This window comes from Haliotis cracherodii, unplaced genomic scaffold (genome assembly GCF_022045235.1).
Source record: "Haliotis cracherodii isolate W230 unplaced genomic scaffold, xgHalCrac1.p SCAF_19, whole genome shotgun sequence".
In the NCBI taxonomy this organism is placed as follows: Eukaryota; Metazoa; Mollusca; class Gastropoda; order Lepetellida; family Haliotidae; genus Haliotis; species Haliotis cracherodii.
The window spans coordinates 10,249,546-10,271,334 of record NW_027266274.1 but is presented as its reverse complement, the minus strand read 5'-3'; the positions used below and the strand labels follow the sequence as shown (position 1 = coordinate 10,271,334).

Sequence of the window (21,789 nt, the reverse complement as noted above, 5' to 3'; positions counted from 1 at the left end):
TGAACATCTTTAGAATTGGGTGTATATTTTCTTAATCTGAGTATTAGTATGATGGATAAGGTTTAGACGCACACGCACACGCACACGGACACGCACGCATGCACGTCTCTATAATGCAATATAGTGCAATAATTTTGAACGCAGTGTTAAACCCTATTTCATCTCATCTCACCGAAGCTCACATTTCATTAGGGGGCGCACGGGTGGCCCAGTCGTCTAAGGCGCCGCGATTCGCTGTGCAGATTTGCGTCCCTTAGGCAAGCCAGAAGCCTATCATTGCGTTTCTTATGTTTCTAGGTTTATCAGCACCATACCCGTGCTCGTGGGTTTCACCGAAGTGGTAAACGTCTGACACCATCATCACTTCGGGCTGACACACCGTGATATAACTGGAATACTGTTTAAAGCGGCGTTAAACCCAACTCACTCACTCACTCATATTTCATTAACACAATGTGTCATCTCACTTCGGCACTGAAACTGTTAGCAGTACTTTTTACACTTAAGGCACTGTTTATCACTGTCTACAAACTGAAAAAGTTTGAATTTCCATTATGTCTTAGTGTTACACGAACTCCATAGTGTTGAGAAATCATATTCAACCTTCTGACTTTCACATATTTCTGTCTTACCAGTGTTTTGTTGATGCCACCGTACACCAGGGATGGTTTTGTCTTGAGAGTGAAGTTGTTGTTCCTGTCCAGCTGCAACCTGAAGCCTGCTGTCACATAGGCGTGGGCATTCTGTAAAAAATGAGTGAGTTATTTCATTGTTCTTTAATCTACAATGTGTGGTCGTCTCTTGAACTGTGGATAGCTACCTGGTGTCTGGGGGTAATATGGAAGGTCTTGACATACACGTCTCCGGATGGGAATGTTGGAAGCGTGACAGACAGGATGACCTTGCCCTTCATGTCGAGGTTCAGGAAGTCCATAAGACTGTATGACTTCTCTGTGCCATCACTTGATCCTGCAATACATAACCAGTATATTTTCATGACCAAGTACATCCTCATTTTTAACAAACTGTCATGTTGTAAAATTGACATGACTGAAAATGCTGATTATCATAAGTGAAAGTGAAAGAAGAAAAGGACACTTCGTTCACTCTATGTGATGAGTAGTTGCACTCTGGTCAGTTCATATTAACTTTGGGTTTAGGTATTCAACATCATAGCACACTATGCAACCAGAAAACAAAAAAAGGGGTTATATTTCTCTCGCATTTTAATATTGCCATTCACTCAAAGGTTTCAGTTTATTCAACAATCAATAATTGTTGTTATATACATACAAGTGGTTCATCACAAGTTACATGGGAACATACTACTCACCAAGCACACTGTCAATCTATTATCGCTAATGTGACTATATTGATGTCATTAACTACAAATATGTAGACTACTAGTTTCCTTCTAGTTCTCGCGGTTTTCTTCTAAACCAACGTAATATGTGAGTATTTTGTACCGATGAACAGAGTTGCTCCGACTGTCTCGAACATGGTGAAGACGTCAGACGGGAACTCAGTGTGCAGGTTCTTCAGCATCAGGTTACCTGCCCAGCTGCCCAACTGAAACAGATGATGTGCCCTTCTACTACTTCAAGCCAACCTCCCTCTGTATCATGTTATTAGTTTCACCTAAGTGTACAATAGATAAAATTGTATTTCTTGAAATCAAACGAAATAATAGAATGAAGAAAAACAAATTCAAATTGGTATTTTTTTAAATATTCGCTTAGCAAATATGTCCATGACAAACATTTAAAATGGAATGGTTTTCACATTCTGCGTCTACTCGGATATTCCGAAGAAGACCACTGTGTGTGATAATTACAAATACAATAAACGCTGAGCTGTAAGTCGGTTAACTGAAGCACACCCTTCCCTCAATACAGTGATATATTCTAATGGAAAGTCAAGTTCATGTTGCCAACTGCACAGGATGAAAAACAGAAATGAATGCAAAACATAGAGATGCTAAATACATGGTCAGTCACTGATGACATATAGTGTGTCCTCTTACATTCCTCACTCCAGTGTTAGCAATGACGGCCACGTGGCTGGCGAAATCCCGGAAGTAGGACAAACCAGGGTTGGTGCTGTTTTTCTCAAACACCTCCATCATGTTGGTCAGGGTGATGCAAGGACCAAACATCACTTTGGAGGAGTCCTCCTGTGGAATAAAAAACCTTTGCTGATTTGGTGCTGGATATGTGGACTCTGCTTAATGTGTCCTAAATCAACAGGGGGATACCCGCAGTCTTAGTTTCTTTGCAGATCTAATAATGATTCCTTTTGCTTGGTATTCAATATTGCATGGCAAGTGTATCTTTAAACCTGTTTCAACTCAACTTACAGAAATGCTGTAAAATTCTTGAATTCCACGCAGGTCAATGAGGACATCATACATCCATGGGCCAATTTCTTTATACACACCTGAATATATATCAGTGAACAATACTTTATCTGGATAATATAGATGAGAGATATCTGTGGCAGAAACATGCATCACCTTGAAACAAATTGTACGGCAGAGTTGAATCAAAATAGAAGCCACTGAGAGTCCTTGTTACCACATAGACAATCCATATATATCTAGTTATGAGCACTTCATTATAAAATACCCATCACAGTCTAATGTTTTAAGTAGATACGCTTGTGCATGTCAGCGATCACAATCGTTTACAATCGTTTACCGGATCCTGAATTTCCGAACACGAGTCTGTAGTTGTCTCCCTTGTGTTGGCCGAGGAGGGCGTACAGCTGCTGTCTGGTGGTGGGTTTGTACCACTGTGACCCCTGCAGCACAATGTGGAGGGGGACGTGCTCAGGGTCGGTCTGTCCCTCAGAGGAACATCGTCCAGAGCAGGTCTTCCCGGTTTTGCTGCATATCTTCTTGTCCAGTTCCTGGAATTAAAAATTGAGGGAGTCAATCAGATTTTGATTTTTAAAGATAACATGAGGGATAATTATAGTCCCTGTATGAGTTTTCAAATAATCGAGATAACATCACTTATCTAACTTTAAAAGGATATTGAAGGACTACAGCCATTGCATGGCATGAGCCATCCCCTAATTCTGCCATATTTACACCGGTATTTGGAAAGAACAAGTGAAACTATAGGAAGTGGAAATTTTGACCTCCAGAGTGTAGCCTGAGGCACTTTTGTTAGACATCCTGGTAACCTTTAAATGATGTTCGCCGCTTTGAAACTGGATACTAAAATACATCCAGATCAGTATGAAGAGATTAGTGGCACTGTCATGATCCCTCTTCATTTGCCATTCCACCAAGGCCATTATTGTAGTGAACCTATCTATCGTCTTTGAAGCAGTATCACACCAAGGCAAGTGCAACTATAGACTGACGCGACCTGTAACCTTCATATGATAAACCTGTTCGCCGCTATGAAACTTGTTACTTATATACATCCAGATCATTGCAAGGAAATTTATACACACTGTCATCATTCCTGTGTTTAACCATAGATATATTAACAGTTGTAGTTTGTAAATTAATTTCTTGTTATCACACCCAGGCCATTATTGTAGTGAACCTGTCTATCGTCTTTGAAGCAGTATCACACCAAGGCCATTTCTAGGAAGTGGGTGCAATAAAATGCCAGCTCCAAATGTCCAAATTCACCTCAATGTCAATAGTACCGCCAGGTAGGCTTGGTGGGGCGTCTGAGGCAAAGGACTTCATGGCATCCAGAATCGAGCGATACCCTGCAATCAGAAGAACGGGTAAATTCCTGAAAATTTAGAAGACTCGAAATATGTACAATATATCAAGGATTCAGAATCAAGTGGTCAATTCCATGACTTGAAGTTTAAGTCTCACTCAAGCACAAACCTTCCAAATAAATTTCTGCCAAAGACTGATTAATGTGAATACACCACACCAGCTTCCACGTCACGTCACACACTATGGACTAACATCATTGCTTCATATGACAACCTACTGATCGCAATATTGCCTTTCCTGATTTTCAATTAACATCAAGTTTTATTCACGGGTGTGTCTGGTGGTCACAACTGGTGACCAGGTTGACTTGGTGTCATCGTGCTCTGATGTTGTGGAGTGTTGCTCATGCTATCTGTCACTCGTTTCCTGATGACAACTCGATTATTCAGGCAATCGGTTTATGGCTTGAAACCTTTTGACGGCGTCATTGTGGGCATATACCTTCTGACATTTATGGAACAAATAGTTTTCAGTGAGTAAATATTACAGTAAATTGTTCAAACATAAGAACATTTGGTACAAAGCCATGGAGTTTCATATAGTAAATATCATTAGAAGGACATTCTTACACTATCCTATAACAATATATGTTTAGAATTATTAGCCTAAAGCCTCTGTAATGGAACTGGGCATGTACACGTATCTATCCTGATGTATAGACTCATTCTGAACGGATATCTCATCCGATAACAAAAAGTTGTTTCATAGGCATTACATAGAAGTTGACGAATGACAAAAAACACCATGTTTGGATAACTACTTCATTTACTGTGAAGAGGACGTTTCGTTTTTTATCCTTATACCGTTGTCGCCTTTACAATAAATAAAAAAGTTATCGATAAATTGTGTCTACTTTCCGATAACAAGGAGATATAACTATGATAAACTGTCATTTTCTAAGTTGAAGAGGTAGGTAACTACAAACATGTTGTGTCAAGTGGATATCCTGAACCAGTTGAGATACTGGAACTGTATATGAGTAAACGTGGTGTACCGTACATGCGTACCCTTTTCTCCAACACCTGGTGTCGTCACCGCTATTTTGCCTGTAATGCTTTATGGAATCTGTTTCGGCAGTCTGATTATTCTGTGGCGATGACGTTATATATTTTGAAATAGCTTCAAAAGCGTTCTTGAAAATTGTATCCAAAATAACTTTTCGTGTTGATTCATAAATGACATTTTGGTTCGGGGATATCACACGCTTACCACCAGAAAGGCCTAATATTACCAGCTGAAGATACATGTTTCGTTTAAATACAAAACTGGCCAGCAATTGGCAGACGTTTTCATGGCGTATACTTGTTTTCACAGTCTCAGCATAAGCTACAACTTACACGTGAGGCTTTCCTCAAGGAGGACGATGAGGGGGTTCATATATATAGCTATATGATTGCGTTTATGTCACTACTAATACATTGTGTCAAATGGATATGCTTCACTTCCTGAAATACCGAACCATTTCCTGAACCAGGTGAGAGGTTGTTACATGTGAATGAATATCGTATTATATAAATAGCTGTTCTTTTACAACCAAGATTGTATCTAGAATTACTTTCGTGCAGACACCGTGCATGAAATTTGGGTTCAGACATATTACAAGCATACCTCGAGGAAGGTACACATCACAATAAGTTGAAGAAGACATCAACTTTTGAAGGCACATATAAATTTTGACCGGCTTAGTGTGAAACACCACTGACCTGTACATCGGCAGATGGTTGCATCAAAGGCATTTTCTACTTGCTGCATGGTTGGATTTGGTGTTCTCTTAAGCATTCTGAAATGTTTATATCAATATTCATAAAGTTTGTTTGTAGCACATTTCGACTTAGTCTTCATATCCTTTTTCAGTAGTTTTCATACTATCTTCGACATACGTCCTGAATGTAAGCGTCAAACAAAGTGTGCCTCTCTCACCAATGTTGTTACTGGTCCAAAACATGTCATCTGATACAGAGGATGTATGGATGAAAAACATTAAAGGGAAGTAGAATGACCATTTTAGAATTAAATATATGTTTATATTAGGTCAGAATTCTGTACAATTTGTGAGAATTTTTAATGTTACAGTTGAAAAAATACTTGTATCTATGTTTCAGTTGACTCGAAATTTATAGTCTTACCCATACATATTCATGACATGGCCGGGGCTACAGAAGCCACACTGAGCGCCATTGTACTGTGCCAGACGGTCTTGTAACGGGTGTAGGCCATCCCAGGGGTTGCCCAAACCCTCGATGGTTGTCACTTGCATACCGTCACAGGTGTAGAGAGGCATCAGGCACTAAATGAATAAGAAGACAGTTTCTAGTGTATATATATAACACCATCGTACGCAATATGTAATTGCATACCATTGATGACATTAATGAAATACTGACAGCTAAATGTATTGCGATTCTTGTGGCAAGGGGATCTTTACGGTGTCCATAGTAACCTTACTGCATGCCAGAGAGACCCTCCAATGTTTTATGGTTATACTTTGACATTTGTACTATAGAAGGGACTATTGCATGTGGTGAGCAAGTATTATTAGACAGCTTCTTACCGAGTTGACTGTGTAGGTCTGCACGGCCTTTGTGATGGGATCATACAGTGTGGTAGTGACGAGACACACGCCACACCCTCCCTCCATACACATCACCTTGGTGCCATAGGACACACCCTGGGACCTCATGAACTCATTCAGGGACAGACCTGCGGCATACTGGTTGCCAACTGGAATTATTATACATAACGAGTACCAATGTATAATATGCCCAAAAAGGAGGATAGTGGGAATCTTAAAGACATATCTTCTGATCTATATGGTATTGGCAAATGGAAATGATATGATCATATCTACTGAGGAGTAGGCGATCAGATCTAATATGTTCTGATGGTTGGTGTGGTGAGATGGTGGCGCACTAGTTCACTGTTCTTGGCACATAAATCACTTGCTTTCATTGCCAGATATTGGTGTATTTTCCTGCAGTTTTACCTCAAAACGAAATTAAAGTTTGTTTATAACTTGAAATGTGATGTTATCACTATTTGATATAATCAGAATCGTACAAGAATGGAGACGTCTAATGATTATGGAAAGTTTTTTGTCGCTCTTCATTTTTACATGCAAAGTGAGTAGCATCCCCATCCCCACCATTTCCAGAATGCCCCAATATGTTCCTGATTCACGTGACATCTAACCTTGAACATCTTTGAGCCCTTATGTTGTCTACTGCAGTACAACTTAGCCGACCCGTGAAGACCCGAGGTAGAATAGGTCTTCAGCAACCCATGCTTGTCGTACGAGGCGATAAACGGGATCGGATGGTCAGGCACGCTGACTTGGTTGAAGCATGTCATAGTATCCCAATTGCGTGGATCGATGCTCATTATGTCAATCGCTGGATTGTCTGGTCCAAATTCGATTATTTACAGACCGCCGTCATATAGCTAGAATATTGCTGAGTGCGGCGTTACGCAAAAAACAAACAATCTGCTTTTGTCTTACGTAATGTAAAAAAAAAAAAGCAGTAACTACCCTCATATGAAAGTAATATGCACATTCAACAACAGGGGATGGGGTGGGTGGCTTGGTTTCAGTACATAACGAATGTGATTTTTTTTTTTCAGGCTATCACCTTGAAGATAACCTTGGCCTTGAGTGGTCTTTGCATGACAAAATCCAGGGGTTAGAAAGTAGATGTAATTGATATCCCTAAACATCCAAGCGCCGTGCGACGGCCAGATTCAGACAAAACCCCAAAGCATCCCATCAGTTATCAAAGGGACAACAGAAAAGAGAAATTGTTGTTTCAATGACGAATAGAGACTCATCTATTTATATATTTCTTTAAATTTTGATTTGACTTAAGGTCTAAATCAGTATATACACTCTCGACATCTTTGTACTGCAGATTTTGCAATACAAATAAGCAGACGCCTATATCCATAAATCATATGACAATAAATTGTAATACAAAAATTAACAAAGAAATGTTTATATGTGACGGAACAATTCCTTTTGCTGTACCTTTGTAGGAAATCCCATTGATGGTGAAGGTAACAGAGGACTTGAGAGGACCTGTGGCCTTGAACTTGAAGAAGTGGCCACAGTTTTCACAAGTAGAAGCATAGACGCCATCCTTCAGTGCTCCGTCGGTGGGGACGTGTCTGTGGAGAAAACTATCCAAGTAACTGTGCAAGGTGAATACATCATGAACGAGGTATCATAATCTATAAAAAAAAATATTATATTATTTCTAATACTGACAACACAGAACCTCGTTAAGTGTGAGTGAGTGAGTTGAGTTGCCGCTTTTAACAGTGTTCCAGTTATATCACGGCTTGTCAGCAGAATGTGGGAGTAAAGCCCGAAGTGATGCAGGTCTCAGACGTTAACCACTTCAGTGAAACCCACGAGCACGGGTATGGTGCTGACAAACCTAGAAATATATTCGGGGTGAACCGGGATTCGAACCTACACTCATAGGTTTCGAAAGGGACGAAAACCTCGTTAAGAATATCATGCAATAATTAGTCAATAATGAACGCAAATATCATCTGAGTATACTGAGAAAATATGTTACGGTATGGACTTCCTCAATGTGAGATTTAGGGAAAGGACATTTAGGCAAGAAGTTGGCATTCCCATTGGCACCAATTATGCTCCCCACCTTGTTGATCTGTTTCTTTATGCATAAGAGTCAGCATTGCTGCCAGGAACAATCAAAACCAAGGAATTCAACTCCAGCTATATCGATGATTTGACATTATTCATTAATGGACGATAGCTAATTCTCTTCCACTTATTTACCCATCTGGGGTTAGAAATTAGACATACCAGTGAGACCGCTACATCTGGTTCATATTTTAATCTCGGCATAAAGATTGAAAGTGACAAGAAATTATCGACAAGATGGTATGGCAAGAGGGATGACTTCAACTTTACAATTATCAACTCTACCTTATGTCATACAATATAAAACGAAATCTAATCTAATAGTGTCTACATGTCACAACTTTTGAGGCTTCAATCGAGCATACTATTTCTACGAAGTTTTAGATGACAATCATACGACACTTGCTGATAAGTTGTTGATCAGTTTGCAACATTCAAAGCGTCATTGAAGCTTTTATAAAGTTTTGTGTCAGTAATGAGGAGGAGATTTACAAATTCGACGCATCAGTGACCAAAACGATGTCTTCACGATTATATTTACAAGTTAAAGACATTATGTTATCTGTCTAGCATGTTAATTAACATAAGACATGGTGTCACTGTCTGAGTTCAACGTGGCAATGTTGGTAAATAATAAACATGCACACACCCGAATCGTGTTGACATTGAAGCTTAAGTGAGTCATGTACTTGCCACCACAAATGCATTACGATACATCTTCAGGGTCCGTTCCACAAAGCGACCGTAGCGCTATGACAATCGCGAGTCTACAATCACCTTAGCGCTGCGATCGCTTTGAGGAACCGCCTCCAGGATATGTTCCCGTCTCTTACCTTGTCCTGCACACCGGGCACTGCACAAAGTTCCCCAGCGACGTTGTCGACATGTCTGCTGCTCCTGCTGCCGCTGCTTCACTGTTTTAATACTTGTTCTGAGTAATCAGTGCGCAGCTGCATCCTAGTCACATGACGTGCATGGGGTGATATGTTTATGACTCTTTATCTGTGCACAGTCCATCCAAACAAGTGCATGATCACATATCTAATCATACAAATGCAACAGGTATACATAAATTGTACACCTAGTATGTATGTAATTAAGTATGTGTGCACCTACGTATGTGTGAGTGAGTGAGTGTCCTTCTATGGTGATTTGAGAAATATGAATTCAGAAATATGACGGACACCGGAAATGAGCTTCACAAAATGAACCATGTGTAGAATCGAACCCAGGACTTCGTCGTGACGACCCAGTGACTTAACCAGTAGTTATTCCTCAACTTACGACAGTGTCCAAAGTGCAGCAATTATTTGTGCAGAGTTTCGTCCCATATTCATGCTCGAATCCGATTATTGTGGGTGAACCCCCTGATGAAGATTGTAGGCATGCTTGCGCCATATATGTGCTGATAGGTTGCACCAAAGTGATCTGTTATCTGGCTCAACTTAAATGCTACGATGCATATTGATCAAAGGGTATGATTACATGGACACAATGAAAGAATGAGTGAGTGAGTATGGTTTTACGCCGCTTTTAGCAATATTCCAGCAATATCACGGCGGTGGACACCAGAAATGGCCTTACACATTGTACCCATATCGGGAATCGGACCCGGGTCTTCGGCGTGACGACTGAACACTTTAACCCACACGGACACACAATGTTTCAGTGTACACATAGCGCTGATAACTATGTCTGGACACTGTGGATTACCACCGTGGTGGAGTGTATGGAGGGCCGAAGAGCGAAACATCGGTGGTTCCATCCCCAGCCGCGCCATGCCAAAAGACGTTAAAAGATTATACTTTTTGTTACCCTGCCTGGTGCTAGGTATTAAAGGGATAAAAAGGACTGGTGAGCTGGGACTCAGTATACTGTGTATGAGTTGGGTATTCAGGTTAAACTGCGGCATGGTTTGTCAGTGGGCTAGTACTATAAAATAAGCATGGATGATATCAGCGTAAGTTGCAAACCTTGAGAAGTTCATACATGTATTAACCAACTGTGTATGAACCTTGATATCAGATAATGACTATCAGATAATGTCCTACTCATAACTTAAAGGTATATGTCGTCAACACTGTATGGTATCGTTTGATCATAATATTATTGGCAATGTGAGAGCCTAATCTATTAGTAAGATCCAATCTGGTAAGGATACAAAGATCTCGAAAAAGTGTTCGCTCAGTGATCTATAGCTAAGTATGTTGTATTGAGATAAACTGCCGGAACAAAAGAATTTATACACCCATGTTTGATGGTGGTTTAAATGAAACAAACAAATGCAAGACATCATAGTTGTGTTTTGGACCTTAAGTTTGCAGTGTTTCGGCAACTGTTCTGCCTTGTAACGTTTTATAACGTTTGTAATATTTTGGTCAGTTCAAATTTTCTAATCTTTACTTTTGCCCGGCAGTTCACGAGGGTTTAACGCCACGTCAGTTATATCACAGCTTGTCAGTTTTATGTTGGAGGAAGGCTCAAAGTGATGAACGCTCTCGACGTTTACCCATGAGCATCGGATTCTGGCATGATGAAGGGACGCAACTCTGCACTTTAGACGACTGGGGAAACCCGTGCTCCCATGTTCGTTTTAATCCATAACTCGACAAGTTTGTACCCCGTGAGATCTAGTTAGAATTAGTCTTCAGCAACCATGACCGTCGTAAGAGGGGACTAACAGGATCGGGTGGTCAGGCGCACTGACTTGGCAGATGCATGTCGTCGTTTCCCAATTTCGTAGATCGATGCTCATGATATCAGTCACTGGCTTGTCTGAATTGCTGATTAAGCTGAAATATTGCTGAGTATGGCATTAAACAACAAACAGACAAAGTAGGTTTATTTGAAGTTGTTGTACTGTCAATAAATAATCATGATTTCATGAATTAAATTAGAACACGAGGTGCACAAATGGAGACCTAAAGCGAAAATTGTGAGGATAACGCCAAGGTGAACTCACAGTTGTCATGCACAAATGATGTCTTATTTCGTCGAGGTGCTAGTGGGACATTCATCATAGTATAAATTATATCTACCTCGCATACCCACACATTTGATATTTGTAAACAACACTTCCACACAATTATAAAACACACACAGACAGAGTGTATGAATACAGGTAGGTAAAGTACGTCTGTGAACTTTGTTCTTCATTGTGTGGATACATTATGTGCATTTCATCTGCACCGCTTGCACATGTGTGTAACTGCAAGTACGTTTAGATGGACTGTACACAGATAAAGACTTATCAAGATAATAAACATATCATCACATTCATGTCATGTCATGTGACAATCACGCTGCTAGCGTAGACAACACGGGAATAAATATTACCAGTGGAGGAGCGGCAGCAGACGCAGCAGACATGACGACAACGTCGCTGGGGAACTTTGTGCAGTGCCCGGTGTGCAGGACAAGGTAAGAGACGGGAACATATCCTGGAGGCGGTTCCTCAAAGCGATCGAAGCGCAAAGGTGATCGTAGATGTATGATTGTTGTAACGCTACGGGCCTTCTAGACGTATCGTAATGCATTTCTCACTTAAGCTTCAATGTCAACACAATTTGGATGTTCACATATTTATTAAAACCAACATGTATAACACAGACAGTGCACCATATCCCGTTTTGGTTCCCAGATAGACACATAAATCAACATCCAACATATACCGCTTGGGCAGGACATGCGAACCCTTTTCGCAAACATCTGGTATCATCACTGTTTTAAGTGGTCCATTTACATACTTGTCACAGCTAATATGTCCCTTACACCAAATAGGATCTCTTTCGGCCGATAATCGGTTATTATAATGATTATTCTCTTGTATTGACATGTTATAAAGCACATCAGGTCCCCAGTGTTAGAGTCGGTTACCAGCAACCTATGGACCAGTAATGAAATGGATTGGGTGTTCAAGCTAATTGTCTTGGTTAATTAATAGCGTCATCGTACCTCTGTGGTGTTGATCATTGCTCACAATACCAGTCACGGGAGTCGATTATGTACAGTCCGCCTTGCTATAGCTTGATTGCGGCGTCAAACAACAAACTTCAAACTGTGTATTCGTATTGAAGGCATACACTTTTTTACGATTAGTTCATGCCTCAGTAATGTTGCAATTAGTTTTGGAAAAATGTCGATGTCATTCCTCATCATAATAAATTCACATAATAAGCATCACGAACTGATATCATTTGTGTTTTTATAGTGTATGCAATTGCTACTTGGACAGTTATTTCTCCACAGCCACGCCCCAACTAACGGAGCACTGAAGGATGGCGTCTATGCTTCTACTTGTGAAAACTGTGGCCACTTCTTCAAGTTCAAGGCAGCAGGTCCTCTCAAGTCCTCTGTTACCTTCACCATCAATGGGACTTCCTACACAGGTACAGGAATTGTTCCGTCACATGTAAACGTTTCTTTGTCATTCATTTGTTTAACAATTGATTGTCATTTGATTTTTTAAGGTAGGGGTCTGTTTATATGCATTCCAAATCTGCAGTACAGAGATGTGGAGAGTAGATATACGGTTATCAATAAATGAAGCCAAATCAGAATGCAAACAATTATTGAAACACGAGACTGTTCCTTATAAAATTAAGAATGTTCTTTGTGTGTGACCCTTGTCCGCTAATATAATTAAGCATGTCAGTGTAAATGGGGAGCATTTGTATTTTGACTGGTTCTTTTTAACCACACGGAGCCTGGATATATTAGTGATGACCATAGCTTTTATGCCCGTGGTTGTGTCTTGCCGCCGAGGTGTCATCCTCAAGATGGTGAGCTGCAGATAAATTCATTTTCATTGTGTTCTGAAACACCTGTGTATGGACGTGAATATAACTTTCATATCATAGGCATTTGGGCTTTCTTTTTCAGATATGTTTTAACCAAACCGGAAGTGTATTCATTCCACCGGAAGTACATATAATATATTCTATTAATGTTGTTAGCATTACGGAACTTTCAGTTTGAAAGTTGCACTGCACATGAGGGAGTAAGTCAGTTGGGTTTAACGCCGCTTTCAACAGTATTCCAATTATATTACGGCCTGTCAGCTTAATGTGGGAGGAAAGCCCGAAGTGATGCAGGTCACGGACGTTTACCACTTCGGTGAAACCCACGAGCACGGGTATGATGCTGACAAATCTAGAAACATAATCGGGGCGAACAGGAATTCGAGCCCACATTCACAGATTTCTGGCGTGCCTAAGGGACGCAACTCTGCACAGCGAATCGCGGCGCCTTAGACGACTGGGCCACCTGAGCCAACTGTGCCCCCTACTGCATATGAAATTTCTCCAAGGAAATGTTGTCATTCAAAAGAAGTGCATGTATAACTTTATGTATTAATGTAGTTGAGAGGCTTTATGTTTCAAAGTGTTGCTGCATTAGGCACATGGTTATCCAAACTGGAAAGAATGTCATTAATCGGGCTGTTTCAAAATTGAACTGTTTTGAACACGTGAATAACAGAAAATGTAGTTATTAATAAGACGTGCTTAAACTTAGCTATTAAGGTGCCCGTTTCAAAGTTGTACTGTATCGATTTTATGGTTTTGTTGCTTATAGCTTATGTGCAGCCCTTTCAAGTTTTAGAGCCATACTGCTTTGTACAGTAGGAATCAATGATGGATATTGGTGTGGTCAAATGCCATAAGATTTAGAAAATTTGAATGATTCATGATACATATTTGTCATGATGAATAAATGCCGTTAAAGGTAGAAAAAGTATTTCTGGTAGGAAGTTTTTCGGGATGCTCAGGCAATGGTGCCGATTAGGTTGCTACAGTTTGTGCATATAATGTAAACACATCTTCAGTGATACAAACACATACCTACTCGCCATGTGTAATAATTCCAGTTGGCAACCAGTATGCCGCAGCTCTGTCCCTGAATGAGTTCATGAGGTCCCAGGGTGTGTCCTATGGCACCAAGGTGATGTGTATGGAGGGAGGGTGTGGCGTGTGTCTCGTCACTGCCACACTGTATGATCCCATCACAAAGGCCGTGCAGACCTACACAGTCAACTCGGTAAGAAGCTGTTTAATAATGTTCACTACATGCAACAGTCCCTTCTTAGTTACACATGACAATGTATGATATGTCAGTAAAACATTGGAGACCCCTTTAGAGTCCAGTAAAGTGTCCAAGGTCGAAACTGTCTGATTGTTGATGGACATACCAAGGATATCTTGGACACCATGAAGACCTCCCTGATTAGTAGTATGGTAAATATAGATTTATTACTGTACAATTACATATAAGTGAGTGTTATTTCAATTTGAACCTAAAGTGCGTACGTTGGTGTGTTACATACACTAGAAACTGAAAAACGTTCCAATTCCTTTAGTGTCTGGTACCACTCTACACGTGTGACGGGATGCAAGTGACAACCATCGAGGGTTTGGGCAACCCCTGGGATGGCCTACACCCGTTACAAGACCGTCTGGCACAGTACAATGGCTCTCAGTGTGGCTTCTGTAGCCCCGGCCAGGTTATGAATATGTATGGGTAAGACTATGAATTAAGTGTTCATTGCAACAACGATACAAATATGTTTTCACTTGTATTAAAGATTTTCACAAGTTGTACACGAAACATGTGTGAGTTTGTTGCACTGGGCCTTACAGTGCTCCCTGCAACAATTGCTTACGTTTCAAATCTAGAAATTTAGTTTGGAATTCTCTCAAAGCAAACCCTGCCCTTATAAATATCTAAATTTTACATTTTACTCCGCTGAACTTTCATGTAAACTACTTCTGTATTTTGTACAGTGGTAGTAGATACATACTTTGTTTCCTACACGTACACCCATAACATATGCCGATGGATAGCATGACAAATCTTCTAAAAGAATATAAAGACTCGATTTGTGTTTCAGCTTACTGAAGAGAACACCCAACCCTACCATGCAGCAAGTAGAAAATGCATTTGATGCAACCATCTGCCGATGTACAGGTTAGTTGTAACTCAAAATGTCAAAATAAACGCAACGCCCTATAAATCTTGCTTGCCAAGTGATTCCATTTATAAGAAACATGCATCTTGTCTCCAAATTGTAATTATGTACGTTTCTGGGTGTAATACTCCTGAAGCATCATTACACTTATCAATCCATACTAAATGAATTTTTGATCCAACTTTCAAGAACGCAGTTGAAGCTATTTCTAAATGTAAAAGTTCAGCATCAAGGAATAATCAGTCTCGATTGACCAACTAACAGATTCCCTGTAGCATTAAAGGCAACGTATCGATGACAATTATCACAGAAAAGCAGTCGTGACACCAGTCATGTCAACCTAGAAAATGCACTTTTATCATAGTGATATCTCGTTGTTATCGGGTGAGATATCCGAAGAGCTTGAGTCTATACGTTGGGTTAGAATATGTGATCATGCCTGATTACATTACAGAGGTTAATAATTCTAAACATATATAGTTAGAACATAGTATAACAGTGTCCTTCTTCATTCTAAAGTGTCCTTGTCGTGATGTTTACCACATTAAATGCCACAGCTTTGTGTCACATGTTGTTTTGTTGAACACTTTACTTAAGTGAATAGTAATATTTTAAGCATTTGTCAAGACTATTTTTTAAATAAATGTCAACAGGAATATATCTCTGATGATGCAGTCAACGTGATTTGAGCCATAAACCTATTGCCTTAATAATCGAGTCTTGGCCAGGGAAACTTGTGGCTGATAGCATGAGCAACAATCCAATCAGAGCACGATGACACCCAACCATGTCACCCATTGTTATCACCAGACACACCCGTGAAAATATCGTGATGCAGTTGGAAATCAGGAAAGGGGACATTGCAAATAGGTGGTTATAGGAAGGAAGTTCATTGTATTTGAACTGACGTGGAGCCTGGTATCTTCTTAAAGAGGATCTGTTTTACTCACATATATCAGCATTTGGCAGAAATTTATTTGGAAAGTGAGTTCGTGCTTGAGTACTTAGAATACATGAATACTAGTAGACCATTTAATTCTCAGTCCTTCATTTGATTGCGACCATATATTGAGGATGCTAGTATTTACAGTGTGGATCATGATAATGAAGCTGCACATTCTTCTTATCGCAGGATATCGCTCGATTCTGGATGCCATGAAGTCTTTTGCCTCAGACGCCCCACCAAGCCTACCTGGCGGTACTATTGACATCGAGGTAAACTGGGACATCTTCATATAGAACTTTCATATTATTGCGTCCAATTCCTAAAGATTACCTTGGTGTGATACTGCTTCCAAAAAGATAGGTGGTTCACTACAATAATGATCTGGGCGTGATAACAAGAAAATAATTTACAAACTACAACTGTTAATATATATATGGTTAAACACAGGGATGATGACAGTGTGTATAAATTTCCTTGCACTGATCTGGATGTATTTAAGTAACAAGTTTCATAGCGGCGAACAGGTTTATCATATGAAGGTTACAGGTCGTGTCGGACTATAGTTGCACTTGTTCTTTCCCTATACAGGTGTAGATATGGCAGTATTAGGGGATGGTTCATGTCATGCAATGGCTGTAGTCCTATAATATCCATTTAAAGATAGATAATACATAAAGCGACAAAACCCTTTCCATATCCAATAGAAATCTCTCATAAAGCAGAGTCGATTGTATGATTCCGACTGTATCATGATCATGTGTTTATGAATCACTATAAAATAGTAATGAAAAAAATCACGAAAAGTGATGTTATCTCGATTAGTTGAAAACTGATATATAAACACTAATGTTATGTTTTAAATATTCAAGTCTAACTGATTGTCTCCTTCTATTATTAATTCCAGGAACTGGACAAGAAGATATGCAGCAAAACCGGGAAGACCTGCACAGGACGATGTTCCTCTGAGAGACAGACTGACCCGGAGCACGTCCCCCTCCACATTGTGCTGCAGGGGTCACAGTGGTACAAACCCACCACCAGACAGCAGCTGTACGCCCTCCTCGGCCAACACAAGGGAGACAACTACAGACTCGTGTTCGGAAATTCAGGATTCGGTAAACGATTGTGATGGCTGACATGCGAGTACATATAGGAGATGCATTACGTTCCAGAGAAACTCTAGTTAAAACATAAGACTGTGATGGGTATTTTTTCATATGTTGAAGTACTCATTTCAAGATGAAGACTGGCATGGTATGGTGACCAAGACTCTCAACGCCTCTTTTCATCAACTCTGCCATAGTTATGACTGACAGTTTCTGACATAGACATCTCTCATCTGTGAAATCGAACTAAAGTATTGTTAACTGATATATTTCCAGGTGTGTATAAAGAAATTGGCCCATGGATGTATGATGTCCTCATTGACCTGCGTGGAATTCAAGAATTTTACAGCATTTCTGTAAGTTGAGTGGACACAGATTTCCAAGCAAAAGGAATCCTTCTTAGATAATCAAAGCAAGCAAAGTCCACATATCCAATACCAATAACGCAAAGCCTTTTTTTTGCACAGGTGGACTCCTCCAAAGTGATGTTTGGCCCTTGCATCACTCTGACCAACATGATGGAGGTGTTTGAGACAAACAGCACCAACCCTGCTTTGTCCTACTTCCGGGATTTCACCAGCCACGTGGCCTACATTGGTAACATTGGAGTGAGAAATGTAAGAAGACACCATTTTATGTCATAAGTGACTGACCATGTATTTATCATATATTATGTTTTTATTTATGCCCGTTTTTCTTCCTGTGCAGTTAGCCACATGGTCTTGCCTTTCCATTAGAATATCTCACTGTATTGTGGGAAGGTCGTTGTGCTTCAGTTAACCGACTTACAGCTCAGCCTTATCGTATTTGTAATTATCCCACACCATTATTACCTTCTTTGGAATATCCTTGAAGATGCAGTAGGACAGACATTTATTATGAGAAGACATGTGATCTTGCCATTCCAGTTTACATGTGCATTTGTATGTCATATGCATATTTGCTGAGTAAATGTAAAAAAATATCAAGTTTGAATTCTTTTTCTTGGTTTCATCACTTCGTTTGATTTCAAGAAATACATTTTTGCCTAGTGTGTACTTAGCTGAATGTAATAACATGATACAGAAGGGGTTGTCTGGAAGTCACTAGATGACCAGTTAATCTGTTTCAGTTGGGCAGCTGGGCAGGTAACCTGATGCTGAAGAACCTGCACACTGAGTTCCCGTCTGATGTCTTCACCATGTTCGAGACAGTCGGAGCAACTATATTCATCGGTAGGCTGTATGTTAGTGCTCAATATTGGTACTGGAAAAAAACAAAAGTTTTGGTAGTTTACATGTAATTAGAAAAAGAACTGTTCCTTATTGACATATCCCGTGTACTTCTGGATCAATCCCTGACACAGTTGTTGACACGACACATAGGCATTGATATTTAAATATATACTTAGGGCTTAACTATGTAAAGTGTATTGTGCTAGATGGATACCTGCAAATACAGAGTTTCGAAGGATTCATTGGGTAGTGGACAGCTTGGTCCCTAATACATTCAACTTGAAGCAAACAAATGTGTTCTGGTGTAGAAACTATTATCAATTTACCTACCTGTCCATATTTGTAGTCTACATCAATCTCTAAATAACAACATGTAGAACGGTTGAACAAACTGAAAGGTTTGAGTGAACGGCAATATTAAAATGTAAAAGGGATAAAATATTATTTTTGGCTGGTTATATAGTGTGCCTTAATGTTGAATATATAAACAAAGGGTTAATATGCACTGATCGGAAACCTCATATTGTTGGAATAGTGTTGGTTGCAGCGTTAAACAACAAACAAACACAAAGAGTGCAAAATCCTAACCATTAACAGTGAAGTTCAAGTATCCGTTCCTTCTTTCCCAGTCAATTGTTATATCAGGCATTTTCTATGCTGTTCACTGAATGTCAATGTTGAAACAATATTTGGCTAAAGATGAGAATATACCCCATCGTGAAAATAAACTGGTTACGTTTTTCAGGATCAAGTGATGGCACAGAGAAGTCATACAGTCTTATGGACTTCCTGAACCTCGACATGAAGGGCAAGGTCATCCTGTCTGTCATACTTCCAACATTTCCATCTGGAGACGTGTATGTCAAGACCTTCAAGATTACCCCCAGACATCAGGTAGCTATGCACAGTTCATGAGACGACCACGCATTGTAGATTAAAGAACAATTACTTCACTCACTCATTTGTTACAGAATGCCCACGCCTATGTGACAGCAGGCTTCAGGTTGCAGCTGGACAGCAGCAACAACTTCAAACTCAAATCAAAACCATCCCTGGTGTATGGAGGCATCAACAAGACACTGGTAAGTCAGGGACATTCTAAAGCAAGTCAGAAGGTGGAAAAATGATTTCTCAAAAATGTGGTGTGTGAACAACGACCACAAATATGAAGCAATTAGGAAGCACCCCTATGCATTTCTGGTGGTAAAAATGAAATACAAAATATAGCTACATATGACTATTTCCCGAAATCCGAGTATGGATGGCAAAAACTACAGGGACTGAGGGACTGAGTATGAATTGAGTATTATATTTCCTACAAATCTAAAGAATCTTCAAAGTATTAATAGTTCATCGCAAGATCATATATAATAATTTTCAAAAGCCAAAAACAAGAAGGATAATCATTACATGTTAAACCATACAAAGACACTGACATCATTTTCAATCCCTAACAGACGCACGAAAACCGCTATTATAGAAATCCGCAGATTAGCCCTCTAACCACGCCTCTATGGCAGCCTTTACATCCTCGTCACCCTTGAAGCGTCTTCCACGTAGGGCACATTTCATTCGCCGGAACAGGACATAGTCACTGGGGACTAAGTCTGGGCTGTACAGCTACATCAACCACCCTACAGTGGTATTAAAAGTTTCAAGGACAAATGGAATAAGTGTATTCAGGTGAATTGAGATTATATTGAAAAATAAAAGTGCAAAAGATATTCTGCGACTTGGTCTTATATTGAAGTTGCAAAACTTATTGAACGCCCCTCGTACGTAGATCCAAAACAGATTCCTTGACTTTTTTAATAGAATATAAAGACGTGAAACATGTACCCTGTCAATTATGATATCATTCATTGTTCACTCAGTTCCAGGCAATATAAACCCATTTCTACAGATTTCCATACACCTCTGCAATTTTGGACATGACGGATATAGACGATTTGAAATTAATGCACTGTGCGAGTGAACAAAGAGCCATGCATGAAAAAAAAGGCCTACTACCCATCGTTTCTGATCATTATAAATCAAAATCTAATGTTGGTATACATGTTATATATCCAGATATATATTATGCACCTACAGATTTAGTGGATATAAAAAAACAACAACATTTGTCATCCTCTTTGTTGTTATTCAACATTAACTTTTGTTTATACATCCAGGTACATGCAAGCAATACGGAGGCGTTTCTGCAAGGCAAACAATTGGGGTCTACTTCAGTTCTTAAAGGTGAGATACAGGTCTTGATTTACATTCGAGTGGAAATCCAGTATTGGTTGGATGGCTTCGAAGGATAAGATTATGATGAAATCATTGTAATGGTAGGGTGCCATGTTTCTACAAGATAAGATACTGAGTAGAGACTTGGTTGGCTGGAATGTTGCGATGTGGGGATCGAGTGGATAAAATGGTTTCCTGTGGTGGATAGTACACACTGGTAGAGATGGTAACAATGGCCTTGTTGAGCTCATGTGTTGCTGCGACCAAATCTATTAAATTCCTTAACTTTATTAAGTCGAGAAATCAGCTGGATGTAAATCCTGTTGATGGTGTGTATACATGATACTGTTTTCGGTGTGCATGCATGAGTATTGGCACTTTTATGGCAGAATTTAATTTCTCGCTCTCGTCCGACCTATGATTAAATGGTGGTGAATCCTACTTTTATTGTTTTGAACAGTGATGTATGTACACTCGTTCTTCATGCAACCTATTTCATTATTCAGCTGCAATTGCCAGTCTGTCCGACGAGCTGATCCCAGACGCTACAGCGGGTTTATCGAGTCCAGCCTACAGAAAGAACTTGGCCATCTGCCTGTTCTACAAGGTCGGTCAACATCGACAGTCGAGGCCTTGTATCAGTCGCCACTGTCACGGTGTCAAACTTATCTAGAAGCTAGGCGTTATCTGTGGACAACTGCAAGGATATTTGTCAATCTCATTAAAATTAGATCTTAGTTCTCGCTACCGCTAAACAAAGATCTGAGGACATCCCATTAGGGGTCACGTCAGACCGACCTTGCAAAAACTTTGACCGACCAATGGAATGACCAATCAGAAGGCAGCTTTCTCGTGCTTTAGGGCACTAATTTCAAATTCTCGATTACAAATTTGAAACCTGAACAAAACAACATTC

At 39.9% G+C, this 21,789-nt stretch overlaps 2 protein-coding genes across 2 annotated transcripts in view; one reads left to right on the top strand and one right to left on the bottom strand.

Moving 5' to 3' along the window:
• The window catches only part of LOC139466937 (uncharacterized), a 30,509-nt gene extending 21,209 nt beyond the window's left edge, over positions 1 to 9,300 (bottom strand). The window contains exons 1-12 of the mRNA XM_071248660.1: positions 9,248 to 9,300; positions 7,767 to 7,930; positions 6,300 to 6,469; positions 5,875 to 6,035; positions 5,452 to 5,528; positions 3,647 to 3,729; positions 2,697 to 2,907; positions 2,357 to 2,436; positions 2,024 to 2,173; positions 1,467 to 1,569; positions 821 to 969; positions 633 to 743 (exon numbers count right to left, since the gene is read on the bottom strand). Of these exons, the coding sequence (XP_071104761.1) occupies positions 633 to 743; positions 821 to 969; positions 1,467 to 1,569; positions 2,024 to 2,173; positions 2,357 to 2,436; positions 2,697 to 2,907; positions 3,647 to 3,729; positions 5,452 to 5,528; positions 5,875 to 6,035; positions 6,300 to 6,469; positions 7,767 to 7,930; positions 9,248 to 9,300 (1,512 nt within the window). The remainder of the gene's footprint in view (positions 1 to 632; positions 744 to 820; positions 970 to 1,466; positions 1,570 to 2,023; positions 2,174 to 2,356; positions 2,437 to 2,696; positions 2,908 to 3,646; positions 3,730 to 5,451; positions 5,529 to 5,874; positions 6,036 to 6,299; positions 6,470 to 7,766; positions 7,931 to 9,247) is intronic.
• A 2,397-nt stretch (positions 9,301 to 11,697) lies between these two features.
• The window catches only part of LOC139466749 (xanthine dehydrogenase-like), a 29,809-nt gene continuing 19,717 nt past the window's right edge, over positions 11,698 to 21,789 (top strand). The window contains exons 1-14 of the mRNA XM_071248413.1: positions 11,698 to 11,834; positions 12,663 to 12,802; positions 14,281 to 14,450; positions 14,770 to 14,930; positions 15,301 to 15,377; positions 16,511 to 16,593; positions 17,229 to 17,439; positions 17,707 to 17,786; positions 17,898 to 18,047; positions 18,542 to 18,644; positions 19,390 to 19,538; positions 19,616 to 19,726; positions 20,816 to 20,882; positions 21,380 to 21,480. Coding sequence (XP_071104514.1) covers positions 11,698 to 11,834; positions 12,663 to 12,802; positions 14,281 to 14,450; positions 14,770 to 14,930; positions 15,301 to 15,377; positions 16,511 to 16,593; positions 17,229 to 17,439; positions 17,707 to 17,786; positions 17,898 to 18,047; positions 18,542 to 18,644; positions 19,390 to 19,538; positions 19,616 to 19,726; positions 20,816 to 20,882; positions 21,380 to 21,480 — 1,740 coding nt within the window. The remainder of the gene's footprint in view (positions 11,835 to 12,662; positions 12,803 to 14,280; positions 14,451 to 14,769; positions 14,931 to 15,300; positions 15,378 to 16,510; positions 16,594 to 17,228; positions 17,440 to 17,706; positions 17,787 to 17,897; positions 18,048 to 18,541; positions 18,645 to 19,389; positions 19,539 to 19,615; positions 19,727 to 20,815; positions 20,883 to 21,379; positions 21,481 to 21,789) is intronic.